Raw genomic sequence first — 17540 nt, forward strand, 5'->3', positions numbered from 1 at the left:
ATATCTCCCAGGAATGAATTTTGGTGCTGTCCTGGTGCGATTCCTCTGCTTGTGCTCTGATATAACTCCTTATTATTTTTGTCACTTTAATAAATAACACTCTCACCGTATCTACTTTTCCAATTATTGAAATACTAACCCATAAACAATCCCGAATATCTCAACCATAACATAAATTGTTCATATCACCCTACCTGAGGCATTATCCTGCCTTCACTCATTCATCACACTGAAGAAGATCCGTACGTTATTGCGCGTCACCCTTTTATTTTAGCATTGCTGTTACCAAGCAGATTTGTCACCATCTGTCGTTGCATCTGTCAGCACGCCATCCCTTAAAGTTGCATACCCAATCGACACCTAAACCTTTTCTCCCTCTGACACACAATTATTCCAGATGATTAACAATACCACCTCAAAGTTTCGTGACTGCAGAAGCCAATATAAATAAAATTCGTGTTGTCAAATACATCTTCACAACAAAGTACTACGACAAAATGACCAAATCAAGAAAAAAAAATTGACTGAGCATGACTATAAACTGTGTCTTGCATTTCTTCTCTGTCATTTTTTTCATCATAAGTAGTATATTGATCTACATATTGTTCTTGCTGGTTTGGTTGATGTGAAATAAATGACATTGCTTGTTAAATCGACACTAATTAGTAAAAATTGTGAAAGAAAAGAAAAATAGTCTTAGTTGTGGATCCTGACACGAGGCGTGGTGGTTTTGTTGGCTCTCCACACACCTACTCTGTTTCCAGCCTTCTTTTCCAAAAACGCCGGACCACCAAATGTTCCGATACCATTTCACTTAATTTTCCTTTTATTTCCCTTACTTCCGACAATCCCCTAAATTGTTAAAGAAGATATTGACTTGGTCAATTTTTCCCATACTATTTTGTTGACTAACTTCCTAGTTTCGTAGAGTTGTCCTTTACCAAAATTGTTAAAGACACTCTCTTACTCATTTTCTATAACATCATATTTTTTGTCACTGATGTCTCCTAGTACTTTCTGATAGAAATTTACATTATTAAAACCTAAATCTATCAATATATTTTACCCAAGAATTAGTATAAATATCTCTTCAAAAATATTCATTAAACGAGGATTATCATTATTAGTATTGTTTATAGCAGCTTGGGTGTGCATTAAATCAAAATTAACATGGAGAGCTTTAGGATTTTCTTTTGTGAAACAAAAAGTTGGTCAGAAATCATTTAGTGAGACACATACCGAAGCTTTACTTCTTGGTATTAAAGAACAACGTAGCAATGTTCTTGTGTGTGAATGAATAAATCGGTATAGAAATTTGTTTTCTTCTTTTGAAACAAAAAAAATATAAAGAAACATTGTGGTACTCTGGTGGTGTTACTTGGCTAATCATGAGAACAATAAAAGAAAACAAGCCTATAGGCATTACTGTTTCAATTAATCGGCTTTATTGACTAACTAAATAAAAAGATTTCAAAGAAGAAGAATAAAGAATGAGCCCATAAGAATTATTTTCGATAGTCCCGGTGTACTTTTAGGGCTTTATAAATAATTGTAAGCGTGTGTGTATATATATACTTTCCACTTCTTATTGAATAAATTAAAGTCTTGCTTAAATGTATTTGGAATGTAGTATAATTACTCTTTCCTCTCGAAATTTGTGAGTTACATGGCGCCATAGGATCACAAAAGTATATCATCTATAGGTGGCATTACACAAACACAACAGTAATGCTTTATCTGACTGTACAAGAAAACAGAAAGGTAAATTTGCACACAATTACACAAACGTACACCTCTTAATAATATCTATTTAGACTGGAAACATCCCTAAGCTCACTCAACAGAGAAATTATTTCTGATGAGAGTTTATAGTCAAAATAACTATTGAATCACAAAATATTGTACAAGTTTCACTCACTAGTATGATATTTATGCTATTTTGGACAGAAAGCTTGGTTTATTTTGTGTAAAGAAGTTAGACAGAATGGAGGAAACTTTTTTTTTGGTAAAGTGGGAAATCAATGGCACAAAAATTAGTCGACTTGCAATGCCAATTGGTACTATACACCATTAAATATCCTGATTAAGTTTATTTGAGCATTTTCTGGTTTCTTCTTCTTTTCTTAAAGCTGTTGTCTAGTCAAAGAATACCCTAAAAAAATTGACTGCAACGTACTTTCAAGTACACATATTTACATACCAAGGAACAGCGCACGTAATCTATTTAGTATTTTGTGATTCAATAGTCGAGAAACTGCCAATGCAAAAGGTTAAAGAAAAAAGTTTTATAGTTTCAAAGTCAAGATTTCAATTCTCTTAAAAAAATAATTTCTCTATTGAGCTTAGGGATGTTTCCAGTCTAAATAGATATTATTAAGAGGTGTACGTTTGTGTAATTGTGTGCAAATTTACCTTTCTGTTTTCTTGTACAGTCAGATAAAGCATTACTGTTGTGTTTGTGTAATGCCACCTATAGATGATATACTTTTGTGATCCTATGGCGCCATGTAACTCACAAATTTCGAGAGGAAAGAGTAATTATACTACATTCTGTTCAAAAAGAAAACGAAAAATAGATTTTGAATAACTTTCTTTTAAATAAGGCTTCGACGTTTTCGATTGTCTTCTTTCTCTCTTTCTTTTCTATTCTCATTTGACTCGGGCCTTCTTTATATATCTCTTTCTCTTTCTTTCTCACGGCAACGTAAACTACGAAAACAAAGAATGTCTCTCAGACTTGGATCTATTGCCCCAGGTAAATTTATTTTCACATATAAATATTGAACAATTGATATTTGTGTTTGTGTGTGTGTGCGCTTGAGTTTGTGCTTTTAAACTAAATGTATATGTTCGTGAAAATGTTTGTAGACTTTGAAGCCTTGACCACAAAGGGTCCTATCAAGTTTCACGAATTCATTGGTGAAAAATGGGCCGTTTTGTTCTCTCACCCTGCAGATTTCAGTAAGTGAGGTTTAGTATATTCTGATAAGCGAAAAGAAGGAGGGAAGGAAGAAAAGACAAAGAGAGAAACAGAAAAAGAAATCAATGTTTTCTTCAAGTCAAATGTTTCTTCTTATGCTTGTATTAAATGGTCTTGGACTATATATTAATTCCCGGATTTTTTGATATTTTTTTTTAAAAATAAGCTCCTGTGTGTACCACTGAGTTGGGGCTGGTGGCTGCTCTCCAAGATGAATTTGATGCTCGTAACGTCAAGGTGATTGGTTTGTCTGCAAATGGCTTAGAGTCGCACCAAAAGTGGATCTCGGATATCAATGAGATTAGCAATGTTCAGCTTGATTTCCCTATTATCGCTGATGACAACCGCAAGGTTTCTGTGCTCTATGACATGCTTGACCACCAAGTAAGTTTATATACTGTTTTGTGTTTTGTTCTTTGGTATAATCTAGTATAGTCAATACACTACCAAGAAGATTATGATATTAACAGCATTAAACTAATATAATAAAAAAAATGATATAATTTTATTATAGGATGCTACTAACCTTGACGCCAAGGGTATTCCATTCACCATTCGATCGGTGTTTATTATCGACCCCAAAAAGACCATCCGTCTCATCCTGTCCTACCCTGCGTCGACTGGCCGCAACTTTGACGAAATATTGCGTGTGATCGACTCTCTGCAGCTTGGAGACAAACATCGTATCACTACACCTGGAAACTGGAAAAAGGGAGACGATGTGATTGTTCACCCAAGTGTGTCAACCGAAGAAGCCCAGACCTTGTTCCCAAAGGGTGTCCGCGTGGTCAAGCCTTATTTGCGCCTCACTCCTTCACCTTTCTAAGTCCTTTTATATATATCTTTCTTTTTTTTTTAATTTTTTTTTAAAAAAATTCATATGTTTTCTCAACAGAATAATAAGAAGAACAATGGCTACCATATATATGCGTGTGTGTGTATCTGTTTTTGAGAGTTTTTTTTTTTTTTTTTTTTTTTTTGGCTCTAGAAGCCTTGAAACATTCTAGTTTCTGAACCTTCTTAACTCATATAGAGAGAAATAGATATAGAAAATACAGTGTGTTTTCTATTGTATTCTATATTTTATATTTATATATATATATATATTAACTGCCCGACTCAGCATTGCACGATGTATACTATAACAATAACATTAGAAATAAAGTGAAGCAAAGTAAAGGATTAAGACCAAATTTGGGTATTCAAAGAAGTAAAAAGGGTTTGAAGACCAGAAGAAAGAATAAGAATCGAAACAAAACAAAAAAGTATCAAGAATTTGTTTCAAAATTTTGTTGAATAGAAATACTACAAAATAAAGATACAATTTTTTTTATTACTTTAGTTATCCAATCAAGTTCATAGGATTGTTTTGTACTTTTTTTTTTAAAGAAAATAAATTGTTGCTCATCTTTATAGCACTACACGCATAATAATCATCATCATCACCATGGTAATAATAAGAAGAAAAAGAAGAAATAAATCACACAAATGTGTACACACACACACGTATATATAAGTTTAGGTTTATTTTATTTTATCTATATATTTTATTTTATTTTATTTTATTTTATTTTATATTAATTATCACTCCGTTATTTCTTCTTCTTCTTCTTCTTCTTCTTCCTTGCTCTTTTTTATCTTATTTTTAAAGAACAGCAAATACCAGACAGCAACAGCAACAACTTATACCACTGATATAATAATAGTAATAGTAATAATGGATATCGGTCAACTTGAAAATGTCTACAAGGTCGACTGCGACAAGCAGCAGGATACTTGCTCTGACAGTATCAGTGAAATCGGGGACTACCCGGATATTAAGCTCGGTGCCCATAACAACAATATCAACAACAATATCAACAATGGTCAAAAAGACAACGCCACAAACACTCACAAGCCAAGCCCAACTGACAAGGACGCCAAGGACGCCAAGGATGCCAAGGACACAAAGAACTAAGAAGCAAAGAAAAGATAAACATATTATATGAAATGAATGATACCACAAAGGACAAAACAAAACAAAAACAAAAAAAAAGTATTCCCAGAAGAAGTGCAACCCAACATAAAGAAAGAAAAAATAATATTTAAAAACAGCAGTAAATAACAACGCAACTCAAGGCCATAACATAATATAGCATAATATATTATAATAAAAATATAGTACAGCAATGACCAAAAGGGGGATGTGGTGGTTAGTGGTGGTATTTTGAGGTATTAACATTGCAAGTAAAAAAATTTTTTTTTTAATCATTGTATAAATAATAAAATAATGAAACGGTTGTTACACACACGCATATATATATATATATATATGAAAAAGACAAACCACTCAGGATAGATAGCATTAAAAGAACGGCAATAAAGAAGAGGTAGGGGTAATGACAAAACTAAAGAAAAGGAAAGAAAAAGAAAAAATTGTGATGCTCAGCCGATGAACAAACAAACAAACAAACAAACAAACAAACAAACAGATGATTTCTTTACTTATTAGAAAGTGTAGAATAAAGATTTTGACACATGTCTACAGCATGAAGCTTTTGTATTGTTGTGCTCAAGAACAGCAAATAAATAAATAGATAGATAAATGAAATAGATATTTATTCTAAAAAAGGAAATATATGTAAAGATATGTAAAAGTATGTAAAGATATGTATGTATAGATGGTTTGATTAAATTTTGTACATAAGAGAAACACTTGTCTTGTTTCTTGGTTCCCATTTTCGTCAAGTGCTTTCTTTACAACTTATTGGCTTATATAAATAAATAAATGGATAGAAATATGTACATCATAAAAAAAAGAAGGAAACGAATGGATGGATGGGTTTAAATGGAAAGATCGACGCGGTGCTTGATCACAAACGCATTGAATTCTCGTTCATTGACCCATCCTTCATAATGAATCAACTGCAAGAAAGACAATTCGAGTTGAAAGATGTCTTTGAGATGAAAGATTCCATTGCACATGTCGCACAATCGTCGGTTGGTCAAGGGTACAATGTGTAAAGGTCTTAATGGTGGTGTTACATTTTGTACTTTTGTTGCTGATATTAATGATGGTGATTGTGCCAAGACTTTTAAAGTACTGACCGCAGTAGTTGCATCTGAGGCTGTGGTCGAGTGGCAGTAGTAATAGTCGGGTGTCCAGGGGGTGTCCTGCAGGAACTTTGAGGCGAGTAAGAGGGCACCCAAAAATAGACGGTGACAGGTGTCCTGGTTTCCGACAGCGTTGTGGGGCAGGTTCTGTTTTGCTCTACCGAGATAAATCAGGGCCACCAGGGCGGTTCGGTAATTGATTCCGGCCTGATATGTGATCTTGTGGATGAAATAGACTAGTTCTGGAAGTGGGCGTGGGTTTTGAGGGCTACGTCTTCGGGTAGTTTTGATCGGGAGTAGATCGCACAGTGTCATTGCGATCAAGTCTTTGTAGATATAATAGCTATTGTTATTATCCTTGTTGCTATTATTTGACGGTGTGGATTATCTTACCGATCAATACAGATGGAAGTGGACGACAGTAAGGAAGTGGTGACGAACTTCCAACTGTTGGGTAGTAGTGGTGAGAAGGTGGTGTCGGTTCTGGTGGCGTATAGGTCTGGATCATGATGGTAGGTAGAGGAGTGTTTGTACAAAACATTGTAGTTTAAAGTAGATTGTATTCAAGAGAGAAAAGAACAAAATGAAAAATAGGGGGATTCAAATTGACCTTTTATACCATTAATTATTTTCTTTATTTATATAAGAAAATGGTGCTCTATATAGAGATTGAGTGTGTAATATCGGATGGGTCTGTCCCGATCTTTGTCCATCAGCCGATAGTACAATACAATGCAATATTAATATTGATTCCTTTTTTTTTCTTCTTCTTTTTTTTTGATGTAATTAAATTCAAATGATATCAATTCTACAGTACAATTACGAAAGAGAAGCAAATGAACAAAAAACTGTCTAGATTATACACCTTGAATAAGAAACATTCATTTTATTTTGGAGCATTACAACAACAACAACAACAACAACAACAACAGAAAAGGTGCATTTTTTTTTGATCGGATTAACCTTTTGAAGTTGACCCGAATTGAACCAAAAATAATATATATATATATATATTTTCTCCGTGTATCTTGCCTCATCCCCCTTTCTTTTTTTTTTTCTTTTTTAATATTTGACATCACTTTCTTACCAATTCAAGTAATATTTCTTATCCAAGACTACAAACCGACCAACCATATACAATATACAATATATATATATATATATATATAACCTAAACCATCTGTTTGGGTTCAACAATCCTTGTGCAAAATAAATAAATAAATAAATAAATCCTGACAGCCAATCAATCGTTCGTTATCTTCCCGCATCCCACCATATCTAAATGCACAACAATTACTACATAATACACATCTAATTTCCCACCAGCTAACAGTATATGCTATTATCTTTTTTGTTTTAATTTAATTTAATTTAATTTGGTTTGTTCTTACGTACATCTTTACACATTTATTATGAATATTTTCTTATATTGTTTCTAATATATGTTTATGGGATATCTATCGAAAGATAAGGACTGATTTTCCTCGTTCTACGGATTGGATTTGAGCGTATCGATAGACTTGACTCTTCCTTACTATTGTTATTGTTGTTTATGTTTATGTTTTGCTGCCGCCTGAGATTTTTGGTTCTCAACAAAGCAGAATCCGGAAATCTAGTCAGCATCACAGCTGGAGCTGTCTTCCGACGAGATAAACCACAAATGGGAGGCATAAGTGACTCTGAAGTTGATTCCAAGTCTGAAATTGATCGTGGTTTGTCTTTTTCTTTTGATTCGAATTCGGATTCGGATTCTTCAATGCTAATTTTGGCCATCTGAAAAAGTGTCTCGGCTGCGGTTGATGGATGATGTGCCTCTGCCCGCTGATTAAACAAAGCTCCACTAAATATCAGGTGGATTTCTTCCAAAGAGCGTCCCTAAATAATGTCAATAACAGTACAAAGCCGACGGTACCGATTACCTTTGTTTCGGGATAATAGTAGTAAATAAGTATAGATATCAAGAAGCAAAGACAGCCAAAGATGATGTATGTTCCCCACAAGATGTTGAGAAACATTAACGGAGCGATCTCTACAATAAATATCTGAACACAGAAATTTGCTGCTACTGTGATACCAATTGCCTTTGCTCGGATGAGTTGAGTGTAGATTTCTGCAGGGTAGACCCAGGCAAGTGTCCCACTTTTGATTAAAAGAGGGTTAGATAAATGAATAGATATCTGGATAGCTTATACCTACAAACTTGCAGAGTGGATGGCCATAAAGCCAAATATCAGACTAACTATGGCAATAGATGGCTTGCGATTAATAGACGACATGTTGAATCCAAGTAAGGCGCCTAGACTCTCGGAGTCTGTATTCTTGTCGGTAATTTCGGTCTGTAGTCCGGTGATGATAACAATCACAATCATACACACACCCATACCCAGACCACCACAGATTAAGATCTTGCGTCTGTTGAGCCGATCGACCTATTGAATGAATATTGGATATTTAGAATATCGATTGACTATAGTAGTGCAGTGCTATAGGTCAAGTATACTTGCGTAAAAGAAGACTAGGATAGTAAATATCAGGCTAATTGTACTTCCAATACTTAGGACTACCAAAATAAAATTATGAATAATATGCATATATGCGTTTATTATCATTAATATTAATAATAAGAGACCTACATAACAAAGCCGAGACTCTTTTGGTGCCTAAAACAGGCCCAGCAAGCTGTGGAAGATAAGTCCTGTTCAAATACAAAAGAAAGTAAGAACAATCAGACGGCAAAAAAGTAATCAAATCAAACTGACTTACTGTAGAGCAGAGATACCACTAAGCTGGCTGGCGGATTGTATACTAGTACCCAAAAGAGTGCGCCTTGCATTGTTCTCGATACCTTTGGACCACAATCCACCTACTCCTTGTGCATCACATTGTCGATCATAGCCTACATTCTCAAGGATCCGAGTGTACTCCATCCGCACTGTGTCTTTAATAGGCTCGTCCTTTGCGCATCGCAGATCTGTTAATATACCAAACCCTTCGTCTTTTCGGTCATGACATAGTAACCAACGAGGGCTTTATTTATTTTTTAATAAAAAAAAAAGAGGGAGAGATGGTGATAATGATGACTTGAGTTTATGTTTATTTTTTTATTTTTCTCTCTCTTTTACCTTTCGGGTATAAATAATAGACCGGCAAGTAAAACTACGGCTGGAACGATCTGTAAACCGATAGATATTCTATAAGAAATATAGACAATCGAATGAATTTGGTTAGAACTTGCCATTTTGTATATATAGATATAAGCTTTACACATTTAAGAACAAAAGTCTCACCTCCAAGCTTTATCAAACGTGTATTTGTGCAAGGCATACCCAATCCAAAAGGCAACACTGAATCCCAACGTGATCCCCAACTGATGCAGTGTTATAAGCCTACCACGAATATTTGGCAGTGAGACCTCACTTTGATCTACTCTTACCTTGCGTTACTTTTCAAGTATCTCCCTCTAATTTTTATATATATGATAGTCACAACAATAAAGAACAATAGCAATACTTACACAAAGGTACAAGAGAACAAAGTATCCTAAAAGGTTTAGATTAGTAAACGATGTAATGATACAAATCAAATAAAATCAAATTAGTATCTCTCACCCAACAGAAAAGCTTGCAATCAATCTTCCTAGCAAAAATTCCCAATATTTTCTTGCTAGAAGCTGTATCAGTGAACCAATCAAATCCAGCATGGCAGCTACTCCAAAAGATCGTTTACGCCCAATGAAATCTGCCACCAATCCAGAACACTTTTTTGTATGTATGTATAAAAACCAACCAACCAACCAACCAAACAAAATTAAATTAAATTAAATTAAATTAATAAATAAATATGATTTGATTTGATTTGATTTGATTGGCAGTTGAAACTTACCAGTGCTCCAAGACAAGACAAAGCAAGTGGTACGACCAACAAGACGTTATCTTCAACTTTAGTGTTCTGATAGCCCGAATCACGTTTGTCCAATACGTTGACAGCAATAAGAGCTCCAGAATTATACCTTTATTTTATTTTATTTTCTTGACGAGGTTAAGATGCCATATAACCCACTCAACCAATAGAAATCACGGTACTTACCCATACTATATAAAACACACACGCACACAAATATATAATTTGATTATAAAAAGCATTCACATTTGAAAATCTTACCGCTAAACTTCCAATTGATACAAAACTAAAATAATCATAATCATAATCATAATATTAAAAAGTAAAATAAAATAAAAAAGCTTAATTGGTATTGGAGAAAAGATTATCGTCAAGAACACACACACACACATCTATATCTTCCTTTTTATTTTGACACCGTGTAACATACCTGCATATAAGGTATAGTTTTGTTATCGGGTAAATGAACATCAAGGCGTATATGTTGTTGTTCTTCTGCTTATCAATGCAAATGCATACAAGAAAGAAAGAAAAGAAAAAACAGTTGAGTATTCATTTATCTAAAGCCACATAGCACACGTCTTTACATTGTGAGAAATTGAATGAATATCGTAAAAGCAAATGAACCAAACAAGAATAGAGTAGAAAGAGAGACTAGAAAATTAAAATTAAAAAGAATAATAATGCGTTGGAATAAGAGAAGATCGGATCTTATTCGGTCAATATTTGTCAATTGTCTCACTTTTTTTTTTTTTTTTTTTAATTCATTTAAAATTCAATTCTGCTACTCAAATTCCAATCATCTTTTATTTTTATTTATAAAATTTAATTTTCTGGTTGCTGTTTCATAAATTATTATTCTTTAATTTACTCAATTCACAATTCAATTTTTGTTGTTAAAGTGTAATTTTTATTAAACATTAAAACTGCATTATCTAAAGAAACCTTTTTCTACTTTCCGACTTCCAAACTTCAATAACCTTTCCCAGTTGTGCGTCCAACACTTAGGAAGGAGCAATTAACAAACCTAAAGCAGCAAAGGTAAAGAAGGATTGGTAAGTTACATCATCTTCAATGATTTTACTGTTCAGAAAAACAGCACTACTGTATAAAGCAATACAATATGTATATGTATTGTCGTTAAGATCGCTTCATCAGATATTGGTGTAATGTTGTCTCATTAGCCCTTTTCAACTCCTGCTGGGCTTCCGAAGTAGCAAATATACATAGTCATCATATCGATCTTGTTGTGACAATATAATACACATATTTGATTTGATAGTTTACCTATGAAAATCAATAAACCAAGAGTTAATATAACTGCAAATTGTTCAAATGATCTCAAGTACAAGCAACCGCAATGATTTGTAACAGAGTATGTATAAATGTATATATGTCTGTACGTTATATACTCTCAGATATTGTGTGGTTGTATTTATCTCATTAGCACTCCCGCTTCTGAAGTAGCAAATATATAACAATCATCATTTTCATATATACATATTGACATACATACAAGCACACATACTCTTTATTATAATTATAAAGATAATAATACTATAAAAGAAGTGCATTTTATGATATTTACCTTGTTTATATATTCGTCTCTCTTGATAAGTTGCGCTTGAATCTTGGATGCTTAAGAAGCAAAGAGATTCCAATGTCTTGAGAACAAATCACAGATACTTTAAGAATGAATCGTCATAATTATCCTCAACCCTCTGAATCCAAAAAGACTTTTCTTCTTCTTCTTTTTTTCTTGACGCGAGTGTGTAGAAATGGTTGTATATACAACATATCCAATTGCTCAACAAAATATTCTTTTGTTGTTGGATAGAATCAATCACAAATCCATAATGACAATAATAATAATAATAATAATAATAATAATATCTTCAATCTTTGAGTAAATCTATAAAACATAATAAATTTATATCAGATATCATATCATATATCCGTCCATCCATCCATCCATCCATCCATCCATCTATCCATCTATCTATCAAATACTTCATTGATAACTTAATAGTATTTTATATATCAATATTTACCTTTGTGATGTCTGCAGACAATTTGACAATGTAAAATCAAGTTAAAGAGATGAAATTGAAAGAATTGGTTTGAATGTGTGTGTACGTGTGTACGTGTTTCAACTGTTTCAATGTGAATTTTTTTATATATATAAAAATAATATAATGTCCGATACATTAACAAAAAAAAATGTATGATAAAAACTGTTATATATCAAGCTTGAATTTAGTCATTATAGAAGCCAAATACCATTTACCAAGAAATAATATAAGTCATTAGAGATGCTAGATTCAATTCCGGATAGTAGGTAAGCATATATACATGTGTATATTGAATGTAAGTGAAAATAAATAAACTATAGCCACCAGCAATCTTACGAGAACGACGTTTCCTGGTGGGGCACGACGTTTCTATCTAAACGGACTAATTCATTGCGACTACATGTCTGGGGTCCGGCGTCTTTCTCTAATCCTTCAATACAAAATGGCGTGTCCTAAAAAAACAATATATTCATTGCATCCATTAGCTTTAATACTTTGTCCCCACACTTTGTGTTTATCTATCTCTTCCAAGACACCTAACTCTCATTATTTTAAGAGACACAGTCTGTATTTGGGCAACTTAATAATAAAATGATATCTCATACGAAAAAAAAATCCTGTATGTTCAATTAGTAGCCCTGAATTTAGACTTGACAATAAAGAAATAGTAATTAGAGCATCCGTAGCAGTAGCATTTAAATTCAGTTTTTCCCGATTTAAATGCTTTTTGGAAATGCTTTCCAAAAAAGTGGTCTGCAGCAGTAGCTTTTCCGACAGCATCTAATTCCATGCTCCGTAATTTTTATGACCTTGAGCAATGAAATAGATGCTCATTTTAAAAACTTGCTGAGCATTTAAATTGTTTTTCTTATTTATTTTTTCTTTAAATCGAATAATAGTGTATAGCAACACTTACAAAAACTCACAAAAATTATGCTCACTACAAAGCTGATATTCTTGAAGACATTTAACTTGTGTTTTTTATATTAGAAATAAAAGAAAAATATCTAATAATAATGAATTTTACTAGTGAAGAAGACTATACCAGATAGTATAATTATCTAAATGCTTCTTTTTATTATGCTACTGATATTTTACCCTCCATTTTTTTTACTTCTTTTAACCTCAGATGTCGCTTATGAGCACTCAATTTAATGCTAATTGAAATGCTACTGCTACGGATGCTCTTAGTCACACATACATTATATCAATTACCAACCATGCAGAAGATCATAAGGAGTTGTTGTCAATATAGAGTGTGACGCAATATTGCTTGATATTCTACTATTTATTATCCTTCTTACGCGTATAATGCCTTTCTCTTTCTTTTACTTACTTACATTCCCAGAGTCTGACAGTACGAACTGGTAAGTAACCTCCCATCCACTCTTTTTTGAAAAGTATAAAATAAATTCTTTATGAATATTTTGTATCCTGGCTGATATTAATTATTATACTAAGAATTGATCCTTAGGGACCAGATAGAGTTATTCCATGCCGGCAGAAAGGCCACGATTTGTGGTCCGATAGAATCGAAATGTTGTCTCCCACCAGGAAATGTCGTTCCCCCTAGAATTAGCAAATTAGCCTTTTATTCTATGGAATAATAGACCTGACATCCAGCTCTTCTACAAAACGACAAGCTATTATAAAAGAGCGCTACATAAATTAAATAATCGATCTTGCAAAAAATAACACCTCTTCTGAAAGAGTGGCCCCAGACTCTGACGGCACAACATATAAAGACATTAAGAATTTTACAACGGAAGTAATCGACCTCTCAGTAAGTCCATAAAATGAAGGTTTAACGTATATTATGTTCTAAAGCCATCCGTTCTGTAGAACAATCAATCTGAGCTTCGAATTTCCATCAAACAAGCCATAAATACTGTGCGTGCAAACAAAGACTAGACTTCCACATAAAAAAAAAAGGCAATAAGACTCATGAAACAAATGTAAGAAAAAAAAGTTTAGAAATCTAAGCTTAAAATACAATTGAATAACATATGTTTTTTTTTTTGGTAGACGGGATACTTACTCTTCTGTCACATATTGTTCTATTTACAGCTAGCAAGGAAAACTACACCTTATTGCTACTTTTTTGGCACCACTTTTGAAAGAACTGTTTAAAAGATAGTCTCAGTTCAGGTTGCAGTGGTAAGACATGTACAAGCACCACATTTCACCCAATTATTCTTAAGGTTTCAAAGTTAAATAACGAGTTTTGCTTTTTAGGGGGGACCAGGTTCTTCCGGCTGATAAAGAAGATAAGCAAAGAACTCAAAAAGACAGCGAAAGACGAAATCGAGACAATATTCCTGATGCTCTTTTGAGCCTGAACAAATTTGAGCTTCAGTTCACTCTTGTGAAGGTGAGCGGTCCACTTAACCAACCCAACCACCAGCATTTTGTTGGAGACAAAATAAGGCTGGCAAAGGACTTGAAGTCAAGTTTAAAGAAAAATAAGAAGAATGATAAAGTTTGGAGACCAAGGCTTGTATGAAAATTTTAAAGTTCTTGGCATTCAAGTATATTGTGAATGTTATATATATTTTTCCTTGACCTGAAATTTTCTGGATAATTACTTTAATAGTAAATAAAATATATGTATACCATCTTTCACAAGCAAGTAGAGGGATCTACATCTTCGAAGATGTTATGCCATTCGACTTGGTCTGTCTCGGTGAATTGTTTTTTAGTTTCACACCAAAATCGTTAAAACATTTATGGAGATTAAAGGTTTGTACTGAAACACACTATTTATTGTTTATGCTGTCCACCACCTAATAACCTATTTTGTTAATTATAGAGCCTTTTCGCTAATAGTGCGTTATCAGCCGAGGATTTTTTTTAAATAGCGTTTCCGTAATGATAGGTCGTCGGCTTACGACCTTTGCTAAAATATTTGGCACAATAAGTGGTATTGAATTTTCCAGACAGCCGGACAGTCTATAAAATATGTAGACATCGAGGCCAAGGGCAGAATCGAGTGAGAAGACAAATGGGAATGTAGTTGGAAGACTCTATAGTGTATATTTAGGGCTGCGTATATTCCATGTAATCATACTCCATTAAGGATTCATCAGAAGAACGTTTTTTAGAGCTGTATGGAACTGACAATAGATATTGACTGAGAAAGCTGAGAACTTGAAGGGGAATAGAGAAGTAGTTGGCACCATAAAGCATTTTGCTAATTGGGAGTAATCAAGGCTGCGTAAATCTTTTTTTTTTTTGATTTCTTTTAAAAAAAATTCTTACAATCTACTTTAAGCTTATTTTAAAAATAAGCTACCTTTTAATAAAAATTAATACCATAATACATTTTTTTTAAAAAAAATAAGGTTGTCATTGAATACAACGCAGCCCAATTTACCGGACAAACCACACACACACACTGAATAAGCTGTGCGGTTTATTAATAGACTCCATCAGCTAAAGAAAATAAACAGATTGACACGGGGTTTTGCAAGACATAGGTAGGTAGGTAGGGGGGTCAAATGTTAAACTAAACTAAAATTTGAATGTATAATGTGCTGTAGTATATGTGTATTTATTTAACTTTATAACACATCGGCTTATTCTTTAATAAGGATAGTGTCAAGAACATATTTGTGCGTGTGTGCTTGTGTAATTAAACATCAATGTAAATAAAAGCTTAAAAAAAAGCCAAGCTAAAAAGTGTACAACTGTAGTCCATATAAGTAGAAATCTAACAATGACCAATGTGCTCACAAGCCTCGTTTAGTTCTTGTTCTTTTGTATTTTGAAAGATGCTATAATAAATTCGATCAGTATTATGTTTTGTTTCTGTTTTTGTTTTTCTTTGGTCGGTTGTAATTGTGTCAAGAGCCAATATATCCATATATATATATATAATAGCTGTTTATCATGTGACAAAATTGCCTTAAAGCACAAGATACATACAATATCTTACATGTAAGTACAAATGTAAACAAGTCAGTTGATTATATGGTGTATGATTCTAGGAGTGCCTTTTTTTTGTCTTTTGTTTCTTATCGTTTCGTTTCATTTAATACGCTGTCCTACCATTAATGTATAAAAGAAAGGGAAATCCTTAAGGCATTTTATTTTATTATCATCTTTTCTTTCTTTCAGATCTAGATTCATTTAGTATAGTAACAGTCATGAGAAATTAGAAATGGTCTTGGCTTGCATCGTATTTAAAAAGCCTCTATGGTCTAATACTTGTTAGTAGCAAATGTTTCTCTATTTACAGATATGCAGTAGACCAGAATACACAACATAAGCAACATGATTGTCATTTCAAGAATAGCACCGTAAACACCCGATCAGTAACTATTGGTGTTGTTTAGACTGTATTTCAAGATTCTCGCAAAATGTTATTGAAATAGCAATAATTTTTTTTTTTGGAAAAGTTTATTAGTCTGATTTTCATCAATATTTCTTAATAAGATAACATTGTACAGATGTGTATATGTTTTGTATTTCCCTAAATCTGGTGATCTATAGATACCAAATAATGTAAAACGCCAATGTCATTCTTTCTTTTACAAGCCAATCTTTAGAATAGCCTTGTGATACGAAACACATCAGGGCACAATCTGTAACATGTCTTTATATCATCTACTCTGGCTAATGGCTTCTTTTAATTGATCAGTAAATATACAATAATAGATAATACTTTCTTCCACCCATCATCATTTCAACACCATGGCTTTTACAATTCAAAAGAAAAAGCCATATATGTAATTATATACACATTTTAAACCTAAATAAATAAATAAATAAAAATTGTATATACTCTGATATTACTTTAACTTACCAGCTACTCGGATTTTTTTTAGTTTGTTAATGTATCGGACATTATATTATTTTTATATATAAAAAAAAAATTCACATTGAAACAGTTGAAACACGTACACACGTACACACACATTCAAACCAATTCTTTCAATTTCATCTCTTTAACTTGATTTTACATTGTCAAATTGTCTGCAGACATCACAAAGGTAAATATTGATATATAAAATACTACTAAGTTATCAATGAAGTATTTGATAGATAGATGAATAGATGGATAGATGGATGGATGGATGGATGGATGGATGGACGGATATATGATATGATATCTGATATAAATTTATTATGTTTTATAGATTTACTCAAAGATTGAAGATATTATTATTATTATTATTATTGTCATTATGGATTTGTGATTGATTCTATCCAACAACAAAAGAATATTTTGTTGATCAATTGGATATGTTGTATATACAACCATTTCTACACACTCGCGTCAAGAAAAAAAGAAGAAGAAGAAAAGTCTTTTTGGATTCAGAGGGTTGAGGATAATTATGACGATTCATTCTTAAAGTATCTGTGATTTGTTCTCAAGACATTGGAATCTCTTTGCTTCTTAAGCATCCAAGATTCAAGCGCAACTTATCAAGAGGGACGAATATATAAACAAGGTAAATATCATAAAATGCACTTCTTTTATAGTATTATTATCT

At 32.9% G+C, this 17540-nt stretch overlaps 3 protein-coding genes across 3 annotated transcripts; 1 reads left to right on the forward strand and 2 right to left on the reverse strand.

Moving 5' to 3' along the window:
• Positions 1-2724: 2724 nt before the first annotated feature.
• Positions 2725-3806, forward strand: PHYBLDRAFT_119021 (hypothetical protein; the record flags this gene model as incomplete). Its single annotated transcript, XM_018428662.1, has 4 exons — positions 2725-2755; positions 2869-2961; positions 3147-3364; positions 3495-3806. 4 exons carry the CDS (start codon positions 2725-2727, stop codon positions 3804-3806), a joined length of 654 nt encoding a protein of 217 aa, XP_018284771.1.
• Positions 3807-5551: 1745 nt separating this feature from the next.
• On the reverse strand, positions 5552-6631 carry PHYBLDRAFT_160578 (cyclin). Its single transcript, XM_018434205.1, has 2 exons — positions 6467-6631; positions 5552-6399 (listed from the first exon to the last, which is right to left on the reverse strand). The coding sequence occupies exons 1-2, from the start codon at positions 6579-6581 to the stop codon at positions 5804-5806; spliced, it is 711 nt and encodes a 236-aa protein (XP_018284772.1). The 5' UTR covers positions 6582-6631; the 3' UTR covers positions 5552-5803.
• An 888-nt stretch (positions 6632-7519) lies between these two features.
• On the reverse strand, positions 7520-10444 carry PHYBLDRAFT_175027 (hypothetical protein; the record flags this gene model as incomplete). The annotated part of the gene is made up of 14 exons (XM_018437393.1): positions 7520-7948; positions 7993-8212; positions 8270-8502; positions 8590-8633; positions 8707-8768; positions 8837-9100; positions 9196-9264; positions 9361-9459; positions 9507-9533; positions 9682-9830; positions 9956-10082; positions 10160-10164; positions 10235-10259; positions 10404-10444. 14 exons carry the CDS (start codon positions 10442-10444, stop codon positions 7520-7522), a joined length of 1794 nt encoding a protein of 597 aa, XP_018284773.1.
• Between the last annotated feature and the right edge of the window lie 7096 nt (positions 10445-17540).

Source organism: Phycomyces blakesleeanus, assembly GCF_001638985.1.
Source record: "Phycomyces blakesleeanus NRRL 1555(-) unplaced genomic scaffold PHYBLscaffold_34, whole genome shotgun sequence".
Lineage (NCBI taxonomy): Eukaryota > Fungi > Mucoromycota > Mucoromycetes > Mucorales > Phycomycetaceae > Phycomyces > Phycomyces blakesleeanus.